At 49.7% G+C, this 23,705-nt stretch overlaps 2 protein-coding genes across 2 annotated transcripts; both read right to left on the reverse strand.

The window, feature by feature from the left end:
* Nucleotides 1-9: 9 nt before the first annotated feature.
* On the reverse strand, nt 10-450 carry LOC135542905 (uncharacterized; the record flags this gene model as incomplete). Its single annotated transcript, XM_064970047.1, has 1 exon — nt 10-450. A coding segment is annotated over exon 1 (441 nt), but the record flags the coding sequence as incomplete, so codon positions are not given.
* Nucleotides 451-2,068: 1,618 nt separating this feature from the next.
* LOC135542906 (zinc finger protein 654-like) lies at nt 2,069-17,677 on the reverse strand. The gene is made up of 7 exons (XM_064970048.1): nt 16,156-17,677; nt 14,802-14,947; nt 11,392-11,473; nt 10,961-11,096; nt 9,132-9,334; nt 4,454-4,590; nt 2,069-2,357 (listed from the first exon to the last, which is right to left on the reverse strand). Exons 1-7 carry the CDS (start codon nt 16,279-16,281, stop codon nt 2,069-2,071), a joined length of 1,119 nt encoding a protein of 372 aa, XP_064826120.1. The 5' UTR covers nt 16,282-17,677.
* Nucleotides 17,678-23,705: the final 6,028 nt, after the last annotated feature.

A 23,705-nucleotide genomic window follows, 5' to 3' on the forward strand; every position in this document is an offset into this window, starting at 1 on the left:
GGCAGGCACGGGGCGGGCAGGCACGGGGCGGGCAGGCACGGGGGCGGGCAGGCACGGGGCGGGCAGGCAGGCACGGGGCGGGCAGACACGGGGCGGGCAGGCAGGCACGGGGCGGGCAGACACGGGGCGGGCAGACACGGGGCGGGCAGACACGGGGGGGCGGGCAGACACGGGGGCGGGCAGACACGGGGCAGGCAGACACGGGGCGGGCAGACACGGGGCGGGCAGACACGGGGCGGGCAGACACGGGGCGGGCAGACACGGGGCAGGCAGACACGGGGCAGGCAGACACGGGGCAGGCAGACACGGGGCAGGCAGACACGGGGCAGGCAGACACGGGGCAGGCAGACACGGGGCAGGCAGACACGGGGCAGGCAGACACGGGGCAGGCAGACACGGGGCAGGCAGACACGGGGCAGGCACGTCCAATAACGATGTATTCATCTCCATGTCCGTTGACACAAGCTCCGTAGATGTCTGTGTGTCGCAGCTCGAGAAACAGGATGTTAGATTTACTCAGCTGATTTATTTTTTTATAAAAAATAAAAAATATTAATTTCGACATACTTTTAAGGTATCTGCGTACATGGACAGAGATTTGCGTAGTTGGTATGCAAAATGCGTGCATGTTGACAGATCTGCAAGAGCCCCGGGACCGGCGGAAGCATCCGGAGCCCCGGCGGAAGCATCCGGAGCCCCGGGACCGGCGGAAGCATCCGGAGCCCCGGGACCGGCGGAGCATCCGGAGCCCCGGGACCGGCGGAAGCATCCGGAGCCCCGGGACCGGCGGAAGCATCCGGAGCCCCGGGACCGGCGGAAGCATCCGGAGCCCCGGGACCGGCGGAAGCATCCGGAGCCCCGGGACCGGCGGAAGCATCCGGAGCCCCGGGACCGGCGGAAGCATCCGGAGCCCCGGGACCGGCGGAAGCATCCGGAGCCCCGGGACCGGCGGAAGCAGAACAGCCCCCATAACATCAAAGATCCAGCACCATATTCCACAGTAGGTAATGGGGTTATTCTCTGCTCATACATCCTGATTTGGACACCAAACCCACCTCTGGTCTGCTCTATTTACAGGTGATCTGACCCAAAGCACCAGGTTCCAATCCAAGTGGCGTTTAGAAAACTCCAGCAGTTTACATTTGTTGGATGACAGGAAAAGAGAACTCTTTGGCCACACACACACGCGGTGGGTTTGGTGTTGAAATCAGAACGCATTAGCAGAGGGAGAAAAAGAACCCACACAGTCTCGATGCCGTTATATTTCACGAAGGCGAGGTTTTGTAAAACAGGGGTGCCAATAATTATGGCCAAACCTTCCACGAGAAGAAAAGAAACAAAAATATGTACTGGTTAAACTCAAATCTTTCCCTGAGCGATTGTATACGAGTATAAAATAATGTCAAAATGTTTTGGGGAATAAAAAAATCTCAGTATTTGGATCATGTATGTATCCAGTCTTTGTTGCTCATCTTCATCAAAAGGTGTCTATTTGTGACTGAAAAACAAACCATTATACTAACGAGTCGGCCTAATCATGATCAGGGCTGTGTCCCAAAAAAAGTAAACTATTCCCTATATACATTGTAATGTGTTATTCTGAACCAGGGACCATAGATATGGGGCCATTTGAGTCGCACCCCAGTACCATGCTAAGCTGATGGTATTTTTTATTTATTTAACTAGGCAAGTCAGTTAAGAACAAATTCTTATTTTCAATGTCGGCCTTACCAGGGGACCAGTGGGTTAACTGCCTTGTTCAGGGGCAGAACAACAGATTTGCACCTTGTCAGCTCGGGGATTCGATCTTGCAACCTTTCAGTTACTCGTCCAACGCTCATGTTGTTTGTCCGTTCAACACAAATTCTCAGTCAAACCCCAAATAAAAGCCATTGCTTCTATTCATCTCTCTAGTCGGCACAGTAACCCTCAACAAGCATCTGAAGAACGCCGACCTAAGCCAAGCCACCTGAGCAGAGGAACAACCCAAGTCAAAATGAAGCCATGGCTTTTATTCATCTCTCTAGTCGGCACAGTAATCCTCAACAAGCATCTGAAGGACGCCGACCTAAGCCAAGCCACCTGAGCGGAGGTACAACCCAAAGCTTTTCACATCATCCTCGACCACAACAACTCCCATTACATCTGAACAAACAAAAATGGCAGCTGGAATTTCAGCAGTAAAAATCAACAATCCCAGGAGTTCCTGGCTCACCTCTGCAAGGATCACTCTAATGAAAGAGAATATGGATCTGATGTTGGTGGCAGACAGCAGCAACCGATGAGTCTCTTCCAGGAAGGCCTGTTTGGAAGGGTTGACCCGCAGGCAGAGGCGACTCCATATGAACACCAAATCCCTGGAAGAGGAAGTGATTCAATAACAAAATTATTTAAAAAAAGCCACTTCATTAATAAAAAGGTTTATTATTATTGTTTTTTGTTTTTTTAAGTCAGTTTATTCATTAGCTTTACTCAATTAAAAACCTGGGTTTGTAAATCAGATCCCAACAGGGGGAGTAGGAAGTGGTCCATGATCAATCAACCAATCAATGTTGTCTATAAAGCCCCATTAATGTCAACAGTTATCACCAGGTGCTGAACGGAAACCAGGCCCAGAAAACCACAAACAACAAGCAGGATAAATACATATCAGTACTTGTATTTATTTAGGTATTTAAAAAAATATATATATATATATAAAACCTTTATTTTAACTAGGCAAGTCAGTTAAGAACAAATTCTTATTTACAATGGATGTTCTACCCCCGGGCCAAACTAACACAGACGAAGCAGCGGCCACACGTCCCCCCCGTAGAACACAGACCGGTACCATACACATGTCCCCCCTGTAGAACACAGACCGGTACCATACACACGTCCCCCCTGTAGAACACAGACCGGTACCATACACACGTCCCCCCTGTAGAACACAGACCGGTACCATACACACGTCCCCCCTGTAGAACACAGACCGGTACCATACACACGTCCCCTGATGTAGAACACAGACCGGTACCATACACACGTCCCCCTGTAGAACACAGACCGGTACCATACACACGTCCCCTGATGTAGAACACAGACCGGTACCATACACACGTCCCCCTGTAGAACACAGACCGGTACCATACACACGTCCCCCTGTAGAACACAGACCGGTACCATACACACGTCCCCCTGTAGAACACAGACCGGTACCATACACACATCCCCCCTGTAGAACACAGACCGGTACCATACACACGTCCCCCCTGTAGAACACAGACCGGTACCATACACACGTCCCCCTGTAGAACACAGACCGGTACCATACACACGTCCCCTGATGTAGAACACAGACCGGTACCATACACACGTCCCCTGATGTAGAACACAGACCGGTACCATACACACGTCCCCCTGTAGAACACAGACCGGTACCATACACACGTCCCCTGATGTAGAACACAGACCGGTACCATACACACGTCCCCCCTGTAGAACACAGACCGGTACCATACACACGTCCCCCCTGTAGAACACAGACCGGTACCATACACACATCCCCCCTGTAGAACACAGACCGGCGTAGAACACAGACCGGTGTAGAACACAGACCGGTGTGATGTGTATAGACAGTGACGAGCCTCACCACATGCAGTACATGTCTCCCCGGTGTAGAACACATACCGGTGTAGAACACAGACCGGTGTGATGTGTATAGACAGTGACGAGCCTCACCACATGCAGTACATGTCTCCCCGGTGTAGAACACAGACCGGTGAAGAACACAGATCGGTGTGACGTGTATAGACAGTGACGAGCCTCACCACATGCAGTACATGTCTCCCCGGTGTAGAACATAGACCGGCGTAGAACACAGACCGGTATGATGTGTATAGACAGTGACGAGCCTCACCACATGCAGTACATGTCTCCCCGGTGTAGAACACAGACCGGTGTAGAACACAGACCGGTGTGATGTGTATAGACAGTGACGAGCCTCACCACATGCAGTACATGTCTCCCCGGTGTAGAACACAGACCGGTGTAGAACACAGACCGGTGTGATGTGTATAGACAGTGACGAGCCTCACCACATGCAGTACATGTCTCCCCGGTGTAGAACACAGACCGGTGTAGAACACAGACCGGTGTGATGTGTATAGACCGTGACGAGCCTCACCACATGCAGTACATGTCTCCCCGGTGTAGAACACAGACCGGTGTGATGTGTATAGACAGTGACGAGCCTCACCACATGCAGTACATGTCTCCCCGGTGTAGAACACAGACCGGTATGATGTGTATAGACAGTGACGAGCCTCACCACATGCAGTACATGTCTCCCCGGTGTAGAACACAGACCGGTATGATGTGTATAGACAGTGACGAGCCTCACCACATGCAGTACATGTCTCCCCGGTGTAGAACACAGACCGGTGTGATGTGTATAGACAGTGACGAGCCTCACCACATGCAGTACATGTCTCCCCGGTGTAGCTGCTGAGAGAGGAAGGCCGTGCAGAGGGCCAGGAGCGTCTCGTCGCTCTCCTCACTCTCCGTGTTACACACGATATCCACAGCGTCCTTACCGTCGATGTCAGACATCTACAGGTGGAGGGAGAGAAGAAGAAGAAATGATGACATCACTCCAGCATTTATACGGTAGATTCCAGTGGTGTAGTGGAGGACGAACGCAGGGCGACACCGTGAGGGGAGCGTTACGTTCAGCTAATTCTCCCCCCGCGACACCGGCTAATTCTCCCCCCGCGACACCGGCTAATTCTCCCCCCGCGACACCGGCTAATTCTCCCCCCCCGCTACACCGGCTAATCCCCCCCCGCTACACCGGCTAATTCTCCCCCGCGACACCGGCTAATTCTCCCCCCGCTACACCGGCTAATTCTCCCCCCCCCGCTACACCGGCTAATCCTCCCCACCCGCTACACCGGCTAATCCTCCCCCCGCCACACCGGCTAATTCCTCCCCGCCACACCGGCTAATTCTCCCCCGCTACACCGGCTAATTCTCCCCCGCGACACCGGCTAATTCCTCCCCGCTACACCGGCTAATTCTCCCCCCGCTACACCGGCTAATTCTCCCCCCCCCGCTAAGTCTCCCCCCGCAACACCGGCTAATTCCCCCCCACTACACCGGCTAATTCCTCCCCGTGACACCGGCTAATTCTCCCCACTACACCAGTAAATTTCTCCCCACTACATCACTGCTAGATTCCTAATGACATCACCCAAAACTAAGAGGTAATCTGTCGTCAGCAACCCCACCCACCCCCATACGTGACCGACTAAGCCTTCCAAACAAGGGGGAAAGGCAGCACCTCCAAATATGGACTGCAACAACCACATTTAGCAATTAGTTAGTGCTTGTATTAGTGCTCTTGTACAAAACACATCATCTTTGTCAAAATCTCATCCTCTCATCTCTCCTGTAGATCCCAGCTAGCATATCAGTTCATCCTCTCATCTCTCCATCCCAGCTAGCATATCAGTCCATCCTCTCATCTCTCCATCCCAGCTAGCATATCAGTCCATCCTCTCATCTCTACTGTAGATCCCAGCTAGCATATCAGTCCATCCTCTCATCTCTCCTGTAGATCCCAGCTAGCATATCAGTCCATCCTCTCATCTCTCCATCCCAGCTAGCATATCAGTCCATCCTCTCATCTCTACATCCCAGCTAGCATATCAGTCCATCCTCTCATCTCTCCATCCCAGCTAGCATATCAGTCCATCCTCTCATCTCTACATCCCAGCTAGCATATCAGTCCATCCTCTCATCTCTCCATCCCAGCTAGCATATCAGTCCATCCTCTCATCTCTCCATCCCAGCTAGCATATCAGTCCATCCTCTCATCTCTCCATCCCAGCTAGCATATCAGTCCATCCTCTCATCTCTCCATCCCAGCTAGCATATCAGTCCATCCTCTCATCTCTCCATCCCAGCTAGCATATCAGTCCATCCTCTCATCTCTACATCCCAGCTAGCATATCAGTCCATCCTCTCGTCTCTACATCCCAGCTAGCATATCAGTCCATCCTCTCGTCTCTACTGTAGATCCCAGCTAGCATATCAGTCCATCCTCTCATCTCTCCATCCCAGCTAGCATATCAGTCCATCCTCTCATCTCTCCATCCCAGCTAGCATATCAGTCCATCCTCTCATCTCTACTGTAGATCCCAGCTAGCATATCAGTCCATCCTCTCATCTCTACTGTAGATCCCAGCTAGCATATCAGTCCATCCTCTCATCTCTACTGTAGATCCCAGCTAGCATATCAGTCCATCCTCTCATCTCTACATCCCAGCTAGCATATCAGTCCATCCTCTCATCTCTACATCCCAGCTAGCATATCAGTCCATCCTCTCATCTCTACATCCCAGCTAGCATATCAGTCCATCCTCTCGTCTCTACTGTAGATCCCAGCTAGCATATCACTACATCCTCTCATCTCTCCATCCCATCTAGCATATCAGTCCATCCTCTCATCTCTACATCCCAGCTAGCATATCAGTCCATCCTCTCATCTCTACATCCCAGCTAGCATATCAGTCCATCCTCTCATCTCTCCATCCCAGCTAGCATATCAGTCCATCCTCTCATCTCTCCATCCCAGCTAGCATATCAGTCCATCCTCTCATCTCTACATCCCAGCTAGCATATCAGTCCATCCTCTCATCTCTACATCCCAGCTATCATATCAGTCCAGCCTCTCATCTCTACTGTAGATCCCAGCTAGCATATCAGTCCATCCTCTCATCTCTCCATCCCAGCTAGCATATCAGTCCATCCTCTCATCTCTCCATCCCAGCTAACATATCAGCCCATCCTCTCATCTCTCCATCCCAGCTAGCATATCAGTCCATCCTCTCATCTCTCCATCCCAGCTATCATATCAGTCCAGCCTCTCATCTCTACTGTAGATCCCAGCTAGCATATCAGTCCATCCTCTCATCTCTCCATCCCAGCTAGCATATCAGTCCATCCTCTCATCTCTACAGTAGATCCCAGCTAGCATATCAGTCCAGCCTCTCATCTCTACTGTAGATCCCAGCTAGCATATCAGTCCATCCTCTCATCTCTCCATCCCAGCTAGCATATCAGTCCATCCTCTCATCTCTACTGTAGATCCCAGCTAGCATATCAGTCCATCCTCTCATCTCTACTGTAGATCCCAGCTAGCATATCAGTTCATCCTCTCATCTCTACTGTAGATCCCAGCTAGCATATCAGTCCATCCTCTCATCTCTACTGTAGATCCCAGCTAGCATATCAGTCCATCCTCTCATCTCTACTGTAGATCCCAGCTAGCATATCAGTCCATCCTCTCATCTCTACTGTAGATCCCAGCTAGCATATCAGTCCATCCTCTCATCTCTCCATCCCAGCTAGCATATCAGTCCATCCTCTCATCTCTCCATCCCAGCTAGCATATCAGTCCATCCTCTCATCTCTCCATCCCAGCTAGCATATCAGTCCATCCTCTCATCTCTACATCCCAGCTAGCATATCAGTCCATCCTCTCATCTCTACATCCCAGCTAGCATATCAGTCCATCCTCTCATCTCTACATCCCAGCTAGCATATCAGTCCATCCTCTCATCTCTCCATCCCAGCTAGCATATCAGTCCATCCTCTCATCTCTCCATCCCAGCTAGCATATCAGTCCATCCTCTCATCTCTACATCCCAGCTAGCATATCAGTCCATCCTCTCATCTCTACATCCCAGCTATCATATCAGTCCAGCCTCTCATCTCTACTGTAGATCCCAGCTAGCATATCAGTCCATCCTCTCATCTCTCCATCCCAGCTAGCATATCAGTCCATCCTCTCATCTCTCCATCCCAGCTAACATATCAGCCCATCCTCTCATCTCTCCATCCCAGCTAGCATATCAGTCCATCCTCTCATCTCTCCATCCCAGCTATCATATCAGTCCAGCCTCTCATCTCTACTGTAGATCCCAGCTAGCATATCAGTCCATCCTCTCATCTCTCCATCCCAGCTAGCATATCAGTCCATCCTCTCATCTCTACAGTAGATCCCAGCTAGCATATCAGTCCAGCCTCTCATCTCTACTGTAGATCCCAGCTAGCATATCAGTCCATCCTCTCATCTCTCCATCCCAGCTAGCATATCAGTCCATCCTCTCATCTCTACTGTAGATCCCAGCTAGCATATCAGTCCATCCTCTCATCTCTACTGTAGATCCCAGCTAGCATATCAGTTCATCCTCTCATCTCTACTGTAGATCCCAGCTAGCATATCAGTCCATCCTCTCATCTCTACTGTAGATCCCAGCTAGCATATCAGTCCATCCTCTCATCTCTACTGTAGATCCCAGCTAGCATATCAGTCCATCCTCTCATCTCTACTGTAGATCCCAGCTAGCATATCAGTCCATCCTCTCATCTCTCCATCCCAGCTAGCATATCAGTCCATCCTCTCATCTCTCCATCCCAGCTAGCATATCAGTCCATCCTCTCATCTCTCCATCCCAGCTAGCATATCAGTCCATCCTCTCATCTCTACATCCCAGCTAGCATATCAGTCCATCCTCTCATCTCTACATCCCAGCTAGCATATCAGTCCATCCTCTCATCTCTCCATCCCAGCTAGCATATCAGTCCATCCTCTCATCTCTCCATCCCAGCTAGCATATCAGTCCATACTCTCATCTCTACTGTAGATCCCAGCTAGCATATCAGTCCAGCCTCTCATCTCTAATGTAGATCCCAGCTAGCATATCACTACATCCTCTCATCTCTACTGTAGATCCCAGCTAGCATATCAGTCCAGCCTCTCATCTCTACTGTAGATCCCAGCTAGCATATCAGTCCATCCTCTCGTCTCTACAGTAGATCCCAGCTAGCATATCAGTCCATCCTCTCGTCTCTACAGTAGATCCCAGCTAGCATATCAGTCCATCCTCTCGTCTCTACAGTAGATCCCAGCTAGCATATCAGTCCATCCTCTCGTCTCTACAGTAGATCCCATCTATCAAGTACAGTAATTACCCCGAGCAGTCATAACCCCGCCCCCCATTCCCAACATTCTATATTCAAGTCATTTAGCAGATGCTATTATCCAGAACCCAGGAATCCTAATAACCAAAGTTTGCTTCCCTCACCTCTTCGTGCATATGGCGAGGGAGCGATGCCTTCAACAGACAGGTGAGGTAGGCCTGTCGGAAGAAGAGGTGTCGCCCGGCAACGGGGTGCTGAGAGCAGGTCTTAGCCAAGACCACCGCCTCGGTGAACATCTCACTGGACAGCAGGTAACGAACACGCAGCTCAAAGAACACTGGCACCTCTGAGCTGAGGTACCGGTCCACTGTGGAGAGAGACAGGTCAAGGGTCAATGTTGCACCTCTGATCCTAGGTACCGGTCCACTGTGGAGAGAGACAGGTCAAGGGTCAATGTTGCACCCCTGAGCTGAGGTACCGGTCCACTGTGGAGAGAGACAGGTCAAGGGTCAATGTTGCACCTCTGAGCCCAGGTACCGGTCCACTGTGGAGAGAGACAGGTCAAGGGTCAATGTTGCACCTCTGAGCCCAGGTACCGGTCCACTGTGGAGAGAGACAGGTCAAGGGTCAATGTTGCGCCTCTGAGCCTAGGTACCGGTCCACTGTGGAGAGAGACAGGTCAAGGGTCAATGTTGCGCCTCTGAGCCTAGGTACCGGTCCACTGTGGAGAAAGACAGGTCAAGGGTCAATGTTGCACCTCTGAGCCTAGGTACCGGTCCACTGTGGAGAGAGACAGGTCAAGGGTCAATGTTGCACCTCTGAGCTGAGGTACCGGTCCACTGTGGAGAGAGACAGGTCAAGGGTCAATGTGGCACCTCTGAGCCCAGGTACCGGTCCACTGTGGAGAGAGACAGGTCAAGGGTCAATGTTGCGCCTCTGAGCCTAGGTACCGGTCCACTGTGGAGAGAGACAGGTCAAGGGTCAATGTTGCGCCTCTGAGCCTAGGTACCGGTCCACTGTGGAGAGAGACAGGTCAAGGGTCAATGTTGCACCTCTGAGCCTAGGTACCGGTCCACTGTGGAGAGAGACAGGTCAAGGGTCAATGTTGCACCTCTGAGCTGAGGTACCGGTCCACTGTGGAGAGAGACAGGTCAAGGGTCAATGTGGCACCTCTGAGCCTAGGTACCGGTCCACTGTGGAGAGACAGGTCAAGGGTCAATGTTGCACCTCTGAGCTGAGGTACCGATCCACTGTGGAGAGAGACAGGTCAAGGGTCAATGTGGCACCTCTGAGCCTAGGTACCGGTCCACTGTGGAGAGAGACAGGTCAAGGGTCAATGTTGCACCTCTGAGCTGAGGTACCGGTCCACTGTGGAGAGAGACAGGTCAAGGGTCAATGTTGCACCTCTGAGCCCAGGTACCGGTCCACTGTGGAGAGAGACAGGTCAAGGGTCAATGTTGCACCTCTGAGCTGAGGTACCGGTCCACTGTGGAGAGAGACAGGTCAAGGGTCAATGTTGCACCTCTGAGCTGAGGTACCGGTCCACTGTGGAGAGAGACAGGTCAAGGGTCAATGTTGCACCTCTGATCCTAGGTACCGGTCCACTGTGGAGAGAGACAGGTCAAGGGTCAATGATGCACCTCTGAGCCTAAGTACCGGTCCACTGTGGAGAGAGACAGGTCAACGTTGCACCTCTGAGCTGAGGTACCGGTCCACTGTGGAGAGAGACAGGTCAAGGGTCAATGTTGCATCCCGAATAGTGCTCTATATTTGGGGGACAGAAAGAAAAAGGAGTGTTACAGCAGTAAATATTAAATCCACAGAGAGAGGAACCTCAAGTTAACGGACTCTTGTCGTCATAGATGGACGACTCCAGAGGAGATATTTACAGGACAGATTTCTAGTCAGTAATACAACGTAGCATATGGATGAGCATGTAGAAGCTGGTCCATGGCCCTCCCTCTCATCCGGCCTTTCTCTCCCAGACTCTCACCTTCATCCCGGGGCAGTTGTGAGTCCTTCAGGATGGCCTGTAGTATGGGGTTGGTCCACGGTCCCTTCTCTCTGATGATCTGTCCCACCTGCAGCAGGTGGATGTTCTGGTGTCTCTCCAGCTGGGAAAAACATTCCTGAAATAAAGGAGGAAGAGGTTAGCCCGGTCCAAGAGCTTACGTGCCATCTTGACAAACTCAGAGTGACGTTTTAGAGCATTCCATAAAGCAGTGAGAAATGGATATGATCTGATTGGTCACCTGAGTCAACACAGCCTCTTTGTGTCGTCTTGTTGACATGACAACAACCATAGGAGCTGGCAAGACAGCACAAACAGATATGGAACCAGGCTAGGAAGGGGTGTCAACTCATCACAGCCACATGTCTATGATTCCTGAGATTTTGAAACAAGGGGTTGTTAAGATCACTCACCTGGAACGAATCAAGGATTTTTTTCAAGGGATCCTGCAGGATCTTATTTCTGTTCAAAAACAGCAAGAGCTCAAAAGCACTCCTGTGGGGAGAGAAATGAGAGAAAGGGGAGGGGGAGAGAAAGGGAGGGGAGTGGGGGAGAGGAAGGGGGGGGTGGGGGAGAGGAAGGGGAGGGGTGGGGGAGAGAAAGGGGAGGGGTGTGGGGGGAGAGGAGGGGGAGGGGTGTGGGGAGAGGAAGGGGAGGGGTGGGGGAGAGAAAGGGGAGGGGTGTGGGGGAGAGAAAGGGGAGGGGTGGGGGGAGAGAAAGGGGAGGGGGTGGGGGAGAGAAAGGGGAGGGGTGGGGGAGAGGAAGGGGAGAGGAAGGGGAGGGGTGTGGGGAGAGGAAGGGGAGGGGTGGGGGAGAGAAAGGGGGAGGGGTGTGGGGGAGAGGAAGGGGAGGGGTGTGGGGGAGAGGAAGGGGAGGGTGTGGGGGAGAGGAAGGGGAGGGGTGGGGGAGAGGAAGGGGAGGGGTGGGGGAGAGAAAGGGGAGGGGTGGGGGGAGAGAAAGGGGAGGGGTGTGGGGGAGAGGAAGGGGAGGGGTGTGGGGGAGAGAAAGGGGAGGGGTGGGGGAGAGAAAGGGGAGGGGGTGGGGGAGAGGAAGGGGAGGGGGTGGGGGAGAGGAAGGGGAGGGGTGGGGGGAGAGAAAGGGGAGGGGTGGGGGGGAGAGAAAGGGGAGGGGTGGGGGGAGAGAAAGGGGAGGGGTGGGGGAGAGGAAGGGGAGGGGGTGGGGGAGAGAAAGGGGAGGGGTGGGGGAGAGGAAGGGGAGGGGTGTGGGGGAGAGGAAGGGGAGGGGTGTGGGGGAGAGGAAGGGGAGGGGTGTGGGGGAGAGAAAGGGGGGGGTGTGGGGGAGAGAAAGGGGAGGGGTGTGGGGGAGAGGAAGGGGAGGGGTGTGGGGGAGAGGAAGGGGAGGGGTGTGGGGGAGAGGAAGGGGAGGGGTGGGGGAGAGAAAGGGGAGGGGTGTGGGGGAGAGGAAGGGGAGGGGGAGAGAAAGGGGAGGGGTGGGGGAGAGAAAGGGGAGGGGTGGGGGGAGAGAAAGGGGGGAGGGGTGGGGGGGAGAGAAAGGGGGAGGGGGGGGGGGAGAGAAAGGGGAGGGGTGGGGGAGAGAAAGGGGAGGGGTGGGGGAGAGGAAGGGGAGGGGTGGGGGAGAGGAAGGGGAGGGGTGTGGGAGAGGAAGGGGAGGGGTGGGGGAGAGGAAGGGGAGGGGTGTGGGGGAGAGAAAGGGGAGGGGTGTGGGGGAGAGGAAGGGGAGGGGTGGGGGAGAGAAAGGGGGGAGGGGTGTGGGGGAGAGAAAGGGGAGGGGTGTGGGGGAGAGAAAGGGGAGGGGTGTGGGGGAGAGAAAGGGGAGGGGTGTGGGGGAGAGAAAGGGGGGGGTGGGGGAGAGGAAGGGGAGGGGGTGGGGGAGAGAAAGGGGAGGGGTGTGGGGGAGAGAAAGGGGGAGGGGTGGGGGAGAGGAAGGGGAGGGGTGGGGGAGAGGGAGGGGAGGGGTGGGGGAGAGAAAGGGGAGGGGTGTGGGGGAGAGGAAGGGGAGGGGTGGGGGAGAGAAAGGGGAGGGGTGTGGGGGAGAGAAAGGGGAGGGGGTGGGGGAGAGGGAGGGGAGGGGTGGGGGAGAGGAAGGGGAGGGGTGGGGGAGAGGAAGGGGAGGGGTGGGGGAGAGGGAGGGGAGGGGTGGGGAGAGGAAGGGGAGGGGTGGGGGAGAGGAAGGGGGAGGGGTGGGGGAGAGGAAGGGGAGGGGTGGGGGAGAGGAAGGGGAGGGGTGGGGGAGAGAAAGGGGAGGGGTGGGGGAGAGGAAGGGGAGGGGACTGTTTGAGCCTCATACCTCCTTTAATAAATGTAACAACAGGGACAGAATAACAAGGCTGAACGGGGCAGAGTCACCTAGAAAACAACACTCATACTGGAGATGGAGACTGGGGGTGACATGACTATGGACTCCACGGAGCAGGGAAACAACACTCCTACTGGAGATATTGTCCTGTCACCCCCAGTCTATGTACTCCAAGGAGCAGGTAAACAACACTCCTACTGGAGATATTGTCCTGTCACCCCCAGTCTATGTACTCCAAGGAGCAGGTAAACAACACTCCTACTGGAGATATTGTCCTGTCACCCCCAGTCTATGTACTCCAAGGAGCAGGTAAACAACACTCCTACTGGAGATATTGTCCTGTCACCCCCAGTCTATGTACTCCAAGGAGCAGGTAAACAACACTCCTACTGGAGATATTGTCCTGTCACCCCCAGTCTATGTACTCCAAGGAGCAGGTAAACAACACTCCTACTGGAGATATTGTCCTGTCACCCCCAGTCTATGTACTCCAAGGAGCAGGTAAACAACACTCCTACTGGAGATATTGTCCTGTCACCACCAGTCTATGTACTCCAAGGAGCAGGGAAACAACACCCGTACTGGAGATATTGTCCTGTCACCCCCAGTCTATGTACTCCAAGGAGCAGGTAAACAACACTCATACTGGAGATATTGTCCTGTCACCCCCAGTCTATGTACTCCAAGGAGCAGGTAAACAACACTCCTACTGGAGATATTGTCCTGTCACCCCCAGTCTATGTACTCCAAGGAGCAGGGAAACAACACTCCTACTGGAGATGTTGTCCTGTCACCCCCAGTCTATGTACTCCAAGGAGCAGGTAAACAACACTCATACTGGAGATATTGTCCTGTCACCCCCAGTCTATGTACTCCAAGGAGCAGGTAAACAACACTCATACTGGAGATATTGTCCTGTCACCCCCAGTCTATGTACTCCAAGGAGCAGGGAAACAACACTCCTACTGGAGATATTGTCCTGTCACCCCCAGTCTATGTACTCCAAGGAGCAGGGAAACAACACTCCTACTGGAGATATTGTCCTGTCACCCCCAGTCTATGTACTCCAAGGAGCAGGGAAACAACACTCATACTGGAGATATTGTCCTGTCACCCCCAGTCTATGTACTCCAAGGAGCAGGGAAACAACACTCCTACTGGAGATGTTGTCCTGTCACCCCCAGTCTATGTACTCCAAGGAGCAGGGAAACAAGACTCATACTGGAGATATTGTCCTGTCACCTCCAGTCTATGTACTCCAAGGAGCAGGGAAACAACACTCCTACTGGAGATATTGTCCTGTCACCCCCAGTCTATGTACTCCACGGAGCAGGTAAACAACACTCCTACTGGAGATATTGTCCTGTCACCCCCAGTCTATGTACTCCAAGGAGCAGGGAAACAACACTCCTACTGGAGATATTGTCCTGTCACCTCCAGTCTATGTACTCCAAGGAGCAGGGAAACAACACTCATACTGGAGATATTGTCCTGTCACCCCCAGTCTATGTACTCCAAGGAGCAGGTAAACAAGACTCATACTTACAGGGCAAGGCTACTCAGTGTGTAGCATACATGTTCACAGTCAGACGGGAAGCAGGCCGAGGCTTGGACAAAGGAACATAGAGCAGTCTGGAGCACCTGCAGCTGTGGCAAGGGTACCTGCCATCGTCCTGAATACACCTCCACCAACTACAGGGGAAGGGAGCAGAGGGAGGAGAGAGGGAAGGGGTGGGGGACATACAGGTAGGAAAGGGGACATACAGGTAGGAAAGGGGACATACAGGTAGGAAAGGGGACATACAGGTAGGAAAGGGGACATACAGGTAGTAAAAGGGGGGGGGCATACAGGTAGGAAAGGGGGGGGGGCATACAGGTAGGAAAGGGGGGGGGCATACAGGTAGGAAAGGGGGGGGGCATACAGGTAGGAAAGGGGGGGGGACATACAGGTAGGAAAAGGGGGGGGGGACATACAGGTAGAAAAGGGGGGGACATACAGGTAGGAAAAGGGGAGAGGGACATACAGGTAGGAAAAGGGGAGAGGGACATACAGGTAGGAAAAGGGGAGAGGGAGATACAGGTAGGAAAGGGGGGAGGAAAATTAAAGACAGTGGATAGGGAAACCATACCAAGACGTTGGATGGGCCCAATTAAAAACAATTGTTGTCCCTTTCACTGCATCACCATCTCAACGTATTTAGTAGCAACTGAATTCTTCGCTGGCTACATTATTACCAAACTAGGCCATAGTCAGACTAACTAGACACTGTAGCTAGCTACATTATTACAAAACGAGGCCATAGTCAGACTAAGACACTGTAGCTAGCTACATTATTACCAAACTAGGCCATAGTCAGACTAACTAGACACTGTAGCTAGCTACAAGTATATGTAACGTTAACGCTTCAATCTGACAAACTGTAAAAACAACTTCAAAAAATTAAAGGGCAGACATTAAATTCCACTAGAGGTCTTATTAAACACGTTCCCGAATCTACTGTTGGTAAACTAGCAGCTAAACTAACTAGCTAAAGTGGGAACTGAAGATACCTTGGCTAACAAGCAAGCTACCCGAAAACGACTTGACAATGCTTTTCCCCGTAGCTAGCTAGTTAGCTACTATCATGCATTTTGAAAAGGGTGAATTAGGATATAACATATGTGACATTACAGGGGAAAAACAGGTTGGTTTATTAGTTGCTAGCGAGCCATTTACGGGTTGTTATCCGTCTGTTTGAGGGGGGAAGGGAATAGGTTGGTTGGCTAGTTAGCCTTGGCATAGATTAGAGAAAGGAGCTCTGGCTAGCTAGCTAGCTACCGTTAGCTAGTACGAGTCTGTACTGGGGAAAACAAGTCTTTCCTTTTCCTCCCCCAGGTGTAATTCCAATACATTGCTTTACCTTACAGAACCGTACACAATATAGCTTGCTTTGAAGTCCGTATTCTTCACTTGAACAACTGACAAATAAACTCTCCAATTCTTTTTTAAAACCTTCTAACTCAAATTCACTCTCTTCTTCCGCCATACTGCTTGTCTTGCCTAGCGCGTAGCTACAGCGACGAAAACGCGACGCGTCCGAGCGTATCGCGGTCGAGAGATTTGATTGGATGAAACTCACGTCTGTATTGCCCTACGGCGGAAAAAGACGTATTGTGATTGGAGGACACTGCACATCACCTGAAAAAAATATTTAAAAAACGCCCCAACATTGAAAGGTATCTTGTGTGTTTTAATATTATGGGTTACATTGGAACATTGTTGCAACGTGTTTGATAAACGTTTCTTTGAACGTTGTCACCAACCTAATATTTGAACGAGTCAATTAGTGATTTTATCTGTCTGTGTCTCTCTCATTTCAGAACGTCGGCATGATCAAAAACACGTTATATCTTTCCATTCCGTTGATTGGTTGACATTAGATGATATTGGATGTGTGCTAATTTATTAATTAACAGGTGACACCAGCGCGCCTACCTATATAAATCAATCCCCTACTGTCTTGTTAAAAGGAATCAATTCTGGCTGTTCACTCCAAGGAAGACTAGGTCACATTTGAGCAGCAGATGACCAATGCTGCTTCATTTATGGAATGATTTGGAAGAAAAAAAAAACTCCCTCATCCTTTGAGTTTGTCAAACAATTTGGTTTATGCAAGTACATTTTTTTTATCTACTTTTACCCCTTATTTCTCTGCCATTTTAAAACCTACTATGAAAAGGCAGTATATGTAACCTGGAATTGGCATGTCCTTTATACGTCGCCGATGTGAGTATAACGACGACGAGCCGACTGGACCATTTTGAGATGCGACCCCGTGTGGTTCATACTAGGCCTACACCCTTTGAGTAAGAGGGTCCTTTTTTTTTTCTTCAGACCGATTCCTCAAAAGGTAATTGATCGCTGTCTCATTGCATCATGTCCTTATTGATCCTGTTTGGGCTCCAGTTCCCCTGCAGGTAGCAGTAGTTCAGGACTGTCGGGCTGTAGGTAGTCTTACACCACATGACATCACCCAGCACCGTAAAGGCCACTGTGCAGACTATACTGTACTTTTTACATTTACATTTAAGTCATTTAGCAGACGCTCTTATCCAGAGCGACTTACAAATTGGTGAATTCACCTTCTGACATCCAGTGGAACAGCCACTTTACAATAGTGCATCTAAATCATTAAGGGGGAGGGGGGGGGGGTGAGAAGGATTACTTTATCCTATCCTAGGTATTCCTTGAAGAGGTGGGGTTTCAGGTGTCTCCGGAAGGTGGTGATTGACTCCGCTGTCCTGGCGTCGTGAGGGAGTTTGTTTTTACCTGACCAATCATATAGTTATTATCCTATGATTATTTTATTTTTTTTAAATATATTTTAACTGTTGTGAATATTCTATGTCTGTAAGGATGACAGACTCATTTCCCCATGGGGGGGGGGGATTAATTCACGTTCATCTCAGGGGTGGTTGGTAATCATCTTGTCCTGCTGCTGTGGAGAGTCCCAGTCTTCATCGACAACAACATAGTGACGGCTCAGATCTTCTGGGAGAGGCTGTGGAAGATACTGTGACGTGCAGAGTACTGGACAGATGCAAAGTCAGAGGCCAGGGGCCAAAGACTTCTCCCTATTCCCTATATAGTGCACTATTATTATTTTTTTAGACCAGAGTCGTATGAGGAAAACGCTGCCATTTTGAATACGACAAGTGACAAAGTGGAGGCATCACTAGTTAATGCAAAGATGTAGTATTTTCAGGAACAAGCACATTTTCAAGACTATTTCTCTGACTGGTGTTTCATTCACTTTTAAAGATGATGAGTAGACATTTTAACCTGCATACACACAAAGTGATGGTTCTGTATTAAAACTAAAAGTTCATGTTAACAGTTGCGGTATCAGCATGACTTCCTCTTCGCTTCCTGGTCAAGGTGTACGACTCCATGTTGGCTCTCCCCAGAGACCTGCAGAAACATCTCCATGGTCGCCAGCATCGCCGGATGGGGAAAGTGCAACAGCTGCTCGGCGCTAGGGTTCCGGAACCAAGGCCCAGGTTGCCACGGCAGCTGGGGTTCTGTTCCTGATTGCCGGGGTGCTGAGTCTGGTGAATCTCTCAGCTGGACAGCACAGTGTCATCACTGACTTCTATAATCCTCTGGAACACCAGTGCTTAAAGAGCTGGGTGCTGCCATCGTTATCTGCCGGAGGTGGGGGGTCGGGGGTGTCGCGAGCTCTCATGGCCAGGTACGGACCACAATGGCAATAAGTCAGACTTGGTGTTTTTTAATCCACCATTTTGATGAATTTATTGTTGTACTGAAACTACTGAAGCAACAATGTATTTTAAATGTCCTTCCATTCATTCAGGGGGTCTCCTGGTGTTCTCGTGCCCACAGAGGGATGGCCCTGGACAGGATAAGGGTTGGTATAATACAGCACCACTAACCCTGCCCGCAGCCAGGACACGTCTCACGTTTGATCTGCCCGACATGTTCCCTAGAGAATAGGATGGTATTTGGAAGAGATCAGGGTCCTATTCCTTAAATAGTGCACTACTTCAGACCAGAGCCCTATAGAACCCTATTCCCTAAATAGTGCACTACTTTAGACCAGAGCCATATAGAACCCTATTCCCTAAATAGTGCACTACTTTAGACCAGAGCCATATAGAACCCTATTCCCTAAATAGTGCACTACTTTAGACCAGAGCCATATAGAACCCTATTCCCTAAATAGTGCACTACTTTAGACCAGGGCCCTATAGAACCCTATTCCCTAAATAGTGCACTACTTTAGACCAGAGCCCTATAGAACCCTATTCCCTATATATAGTGCACTACTTTAGACCAGAGCCATATAGAACCCTATTCCCTATATATAGTGCACTACTTTAGACCAGGGCCCTATAGAACCCTATTCCCTATATAGTGCACTACTTTAGACCAGGGACCTATAGAACCCTATTCCCTATATAGTGCACTACTTTAGACCAGGGACCTATAGAACCCTATTCCCTATATAGTGCACTACTTTAGACCAGGGACCTATAGAACCCTATTCCCTATATATAGTGCACTACTTTAGACCAGGGACCTATAGAACCCTATTCCCTATATAGTGCACTACTTTAGACCAGAGCCATATAGAACCCTATTCCCTAAATAGTGCACTACTTTAGACCAGAGCCCTATAGAACCCTATTCCCTAAATAGTGCACTACTTTAGACCAGGGCCCTATAGAACCCTATTCCCTAAATAGTGCACTACTTTAGACCAGGGCCCTATAGAACCCTTTTCCCTAAATAGTGCACTACTTTAGACCAGGGCCCTATAGAAACCTATTCCCTAAATAGTGCACTACTTTAGACCAGGGCCCTATAGAAACCTATTCCCTAAATAGTGCACTACTTTAGACCAGGGCCCTATAGAACCCTATTCCCTAAATAGTGCACTACTTTAGACCAGGGCCCTATAGAACCCTATTCCCTAAATAGTGCACTACTTTAGACCAGGGCCCTATAGAACCCTATTCCCTAAATAGTGCACTACTTTAGACCAGAGCCCTATAGAACCCTATTCCCTAAATAGTGCACTACTTTAGACCAGAGCCCTATAGAACCCTATTCCCTAAATAGTGCACTACTTTAGACCAGGGCCCTATAGAACCCTATTCCCTAAATAGTGCACTACTTTAGACCAGAGCCCTATAGAACCCTATTCCCTAAATAGTGCACTACTTTAGACCAGGGCCCTATAGAACCCTATTCCCTAAATAGTGCACTACTTTAGACCAGAGCCCTATAGAACCCTATTCCCTAAATAGTGCACTACTTTAGACCAGAGCCCTATAGAACCCTATTCCCTAAATAGTGCACTACTTTAGACCAGGGCCCTATAGAACCCTATTCCCTAAATAGTGCACTACTTTAGACCAGAGCCCTATAGAAACCTATTCCCTATGTAATGCACTACTTTAGACCAGAGCCCTATAGAAACCTATTCCCTATATAGTGCACTACTTTAGACCAGAGCCCTATAGAACCCTATTCCCTATATAGTGCACTACTTTAGACCAGGGCCCTATAGAAACCTATTCCCTAAATAGTGCACTACTTTAGACCAGGGCCCTATAGAACCCTATTCCCTATGTAATGCACTACTTTAGACCAGGGCCCTATAGAACCCTATTCCCTATATAGTGCACTACTTTAGACCAGGACCCTATAGAACCCTATTCCCTATATAGTGCACTACTTTAGACCAGAGCCATATAGAACCCTATTCCCTATATAGTGCACTACTTTAGACCAGAGCCATATAGAACCCTATTCCCTATATAGTGCACTACTTTAGACCAGAGCCATATAGAACCCTATTCCCTATATAATGCACTACTTTAGACCAGGATCCTATAGAACCCTATTCCCTATATAGTGCACTACTTTAGACCAGGGACCTATAGAACCCTATTCCCTATATAGTGCACTACTTTAGACCAGGGACCTATAGAACCCTATTCCCTATATAGTGCACTACTTTAGACCAGGGACCTATAGAACCCTATTCCCTATATATAGTGCACTACTTTAGACCAGGGACCTATAGAACCCTATTCCCTATATAGTGCACTACTTTAGACCAGAGCCATATAGAACCCTATTCCCTAAATAGTGCACTACTTTAGACCAGAGCCCTATAGAACCCTATTCCCTAAATAGTGCACTACTTTAGACCAGGGCCCTATAGAACCCTATTCCCTAAATAGTGCACTACTTTAGACCAGGGCCCTATAGAACCCTTTTCCCTAAATAGTGCACTACTTTAGACCAGGGCCCTATAGAAACCTATTCCCTAAATAGTGCACTACTTTAGACCAGGGCCCTATAGAAACCTATTCCCTAAATAGTGCACTACTTTAGACCAGGGCCCTATAGAACCCTATTCCTAAATAGTGCACTACTTTAGACCAGGGCCCTATAGAACCCTATTCCCTAAATAGTGCACTACTTTAGACCAGGGCCCTATAGAACCCTATTCCCTAAATAGTGCACTACTTTAGACCAGAGCCCTATAGAACCCTATTCCCTAAATAGTGCACTACTTTAGACCAGAGCCCTATAGAACCCTATTCCCTAAATAGTGCACTACTTTAGACCAGGGCCCTATAGAACCCTATTCCCTAAATAGTGCACTACTTTAGACCAGAGCCCTATAGAACCCTATTCCCTAAATAGTGCACTACTTTAGACCAGGGCCCTATAGAACCCTATTCCCTAAATAGTGCACTACTTTAGACCAGAGCCCTATAGAACCCTATTCCCTAAATAGTGCACTACTTTAGACCAGAGCCCTATAGAACCCTATTCCCTAAATAGTGCACTACTTTAGACCAGGGCCCTATAGAACCCTATTCCCTAAATAGTGCACTACTTTAGACCAGAGCCCTATAGAAACCTATTCCCTATGTAATGCACTACTTTAGACCAGAGCCCTATAGAAACCTATTCCCTATATAGTGCACTACTTTAGACCAGAGCCCTATAGAACCCTATTCCCTATATAGTGCACTACTTTAGACCAGGGCCCTATAGAAACCTATTCCCTAAATAGTGCACTACTTTAGACCAGGGCCCTATAGAACCCTATTCCCTATGTAATGCACTACTTTAGACCAGGGCCCTATAGAACCCTATTCCCTATATAGTGCACTACTTTAGACCAGGACCCTATAGAACCCTATTCCCTATATAGTGCACTACTTTAGACCAGAGCCATATAGAACCCTATTCCCTATATAGTGCACTACTTTAGACCAGAGCCATATAGAACCCTATTCCCTATATAGTGCACTACTTTAGACCAGAGCCATATAGAACCCTATTCCCTATATAATGCACTACTTTAGACCAGGATCCTATAGAACCCTATTCCCTATATAGTGCACTACTTTAGACCAGAGCCATATAGAACCCTATTCCCTATATAATGCACTACTTTAGACCAGGACCCTATAGAACCCTATTCCCTATATAGTGCACTACTTTAGACCAGAGCCCTATAGAACCCTATTCCCTATATAGTGCACTACTTTAGACCAGAGCCCTATAGAACCCTATTCCCTATATAGTGCACTACTTTAGACCAGGGCCCTATTCCCTATATAGTGCACTACTTTAGACCAGGGCCCTATTCCCTATATAGTGCACTACTTTAGACCAGGGCCCTATTCCTTAAATAGTGCACTACTTTAGACCAGGGCCCTATTCCTTAAATAGTACACTACTTTAGACCAGGGCCCTATTCCTTAAATAGTGCACTACTTTAGACCAGGGCCCTATTGCTTAAATAGTGCACTACTTTAGACCAGAACCCTATTCCCTATATAGTGCACTAATTTATACCAGGGCCCTATAGAACCCTATTCCCTAAATCGTGCACTACTTTAGACCAGGACCCTATTTAGTACACTACTTTAGACCAGGGCCCTATTCCCTATATAGTACACTACTTTAGACCAGGGCCCTATTCCCTATATAGTGCACTACTTTAGACCAGGGCCCTATATAGTACACTACTTTAGACTAGGGCCCTATTCCCTATATAGTGCACTACTTTAGACCAGAGCCCTATAGAACCCTATTCCCTATATAGTGCACTACTTTAGACCAGAGCCCTATAGAACCCTATTCCCTATATAGTGCACTACTTTAGACCAGGGCCCTATTCCCTATATAGTGCACTACTTTAGACCAGGGCCCTATTCCTTAAATAGTGCACTACTTTAGACCAGGGCCCTATTCCTTAAATAGTACACTACTTTAGACCAGGGCCCTATTCCTTAAATAGTGCACTACTTTAGACCAGAACCCTATTCCCTATATAGTGCACTAATTTATACCAGGGCCCTATAGAACCCTATTCCCTAAATCGTGCACTACTTTAGACCAGGACCCTATTTAGTACACTACTTTAGACCAGGGCCCTATTCCCTATATAGTGCACTACTTTAGACCAGGGCCCTATATAGTACACTACTTTAGACTAGGGCCCTATTCCCTATATAGTACACTATTTTAGACCTGGTTCTACTGACAGCTTTCTGTTTCAGACCGAAGATCTGATGAAGGGCCTTGTATATGTGATGAAGGGCCTTGTATATGTGATGAAGGGCCTTGTATATGTGATGAAGGGCCTTGTATATGTGATGAAGGGCCTTGTATATGTGATGAAGGGCCTTGTATATGTGATGAAGGGCCTTGTATATGTGATGAAGGGCCTTGTATATGTGATGAAGGGCCTTGTATATGTGATGAAGGGCCTTGTATATGTGATGAAGGGCCTTGTATATGTGATGAAGGGCCTTGTATATGTGATGAAGGGCCTTGTATATGTGATGAAGGGCCTTGTATATGTGATGAAGGGCCTTGTATATGTGATGAAGGGCCTTGTATATGTGATGAAGG

This window comes from Oncorhynchus masou, chromosome 7 (genome assembly GCF_036934945.1).
Source record: "Oncorhynchus masou masou isolate Uvic2021 chromosome 7, UVic_Omas_1.1, whole genome shotgun sequence".
NCBI classification, from domain to species: Eukaryota; Metazoa; Chordata; class Actinopteri; order Salmoniformes; family Salmonidae; genus Oncorhynchus; species Oncorhynchus masou.

Bases quoted from the DNA above. Each gene is read 5' to 3' on its own strand.
- LOC135542906 (XM_064970048.1), bottom strand. From the start codon at position 16,281: ATGGCGGAAGAAGAGAGTGAATTTGAGTTAGAAGGTTTTAAAAAAGAA. The intron at 11,474-14,801 runs GTAAGTATGAGT...CTCTCCCCACAG, and splicing joins ACACTGAGTAGCCTTGCCCT to GAGTGCTTTTGAGCTCTTGC. The intron at 11,097-11,391 runs GTGAGTGATCTT...CCTTTATTTCAG, and splicing joins AAATCCTTGATTCGTTCCAG to GAATGTTTTTCCCAGCTGGA.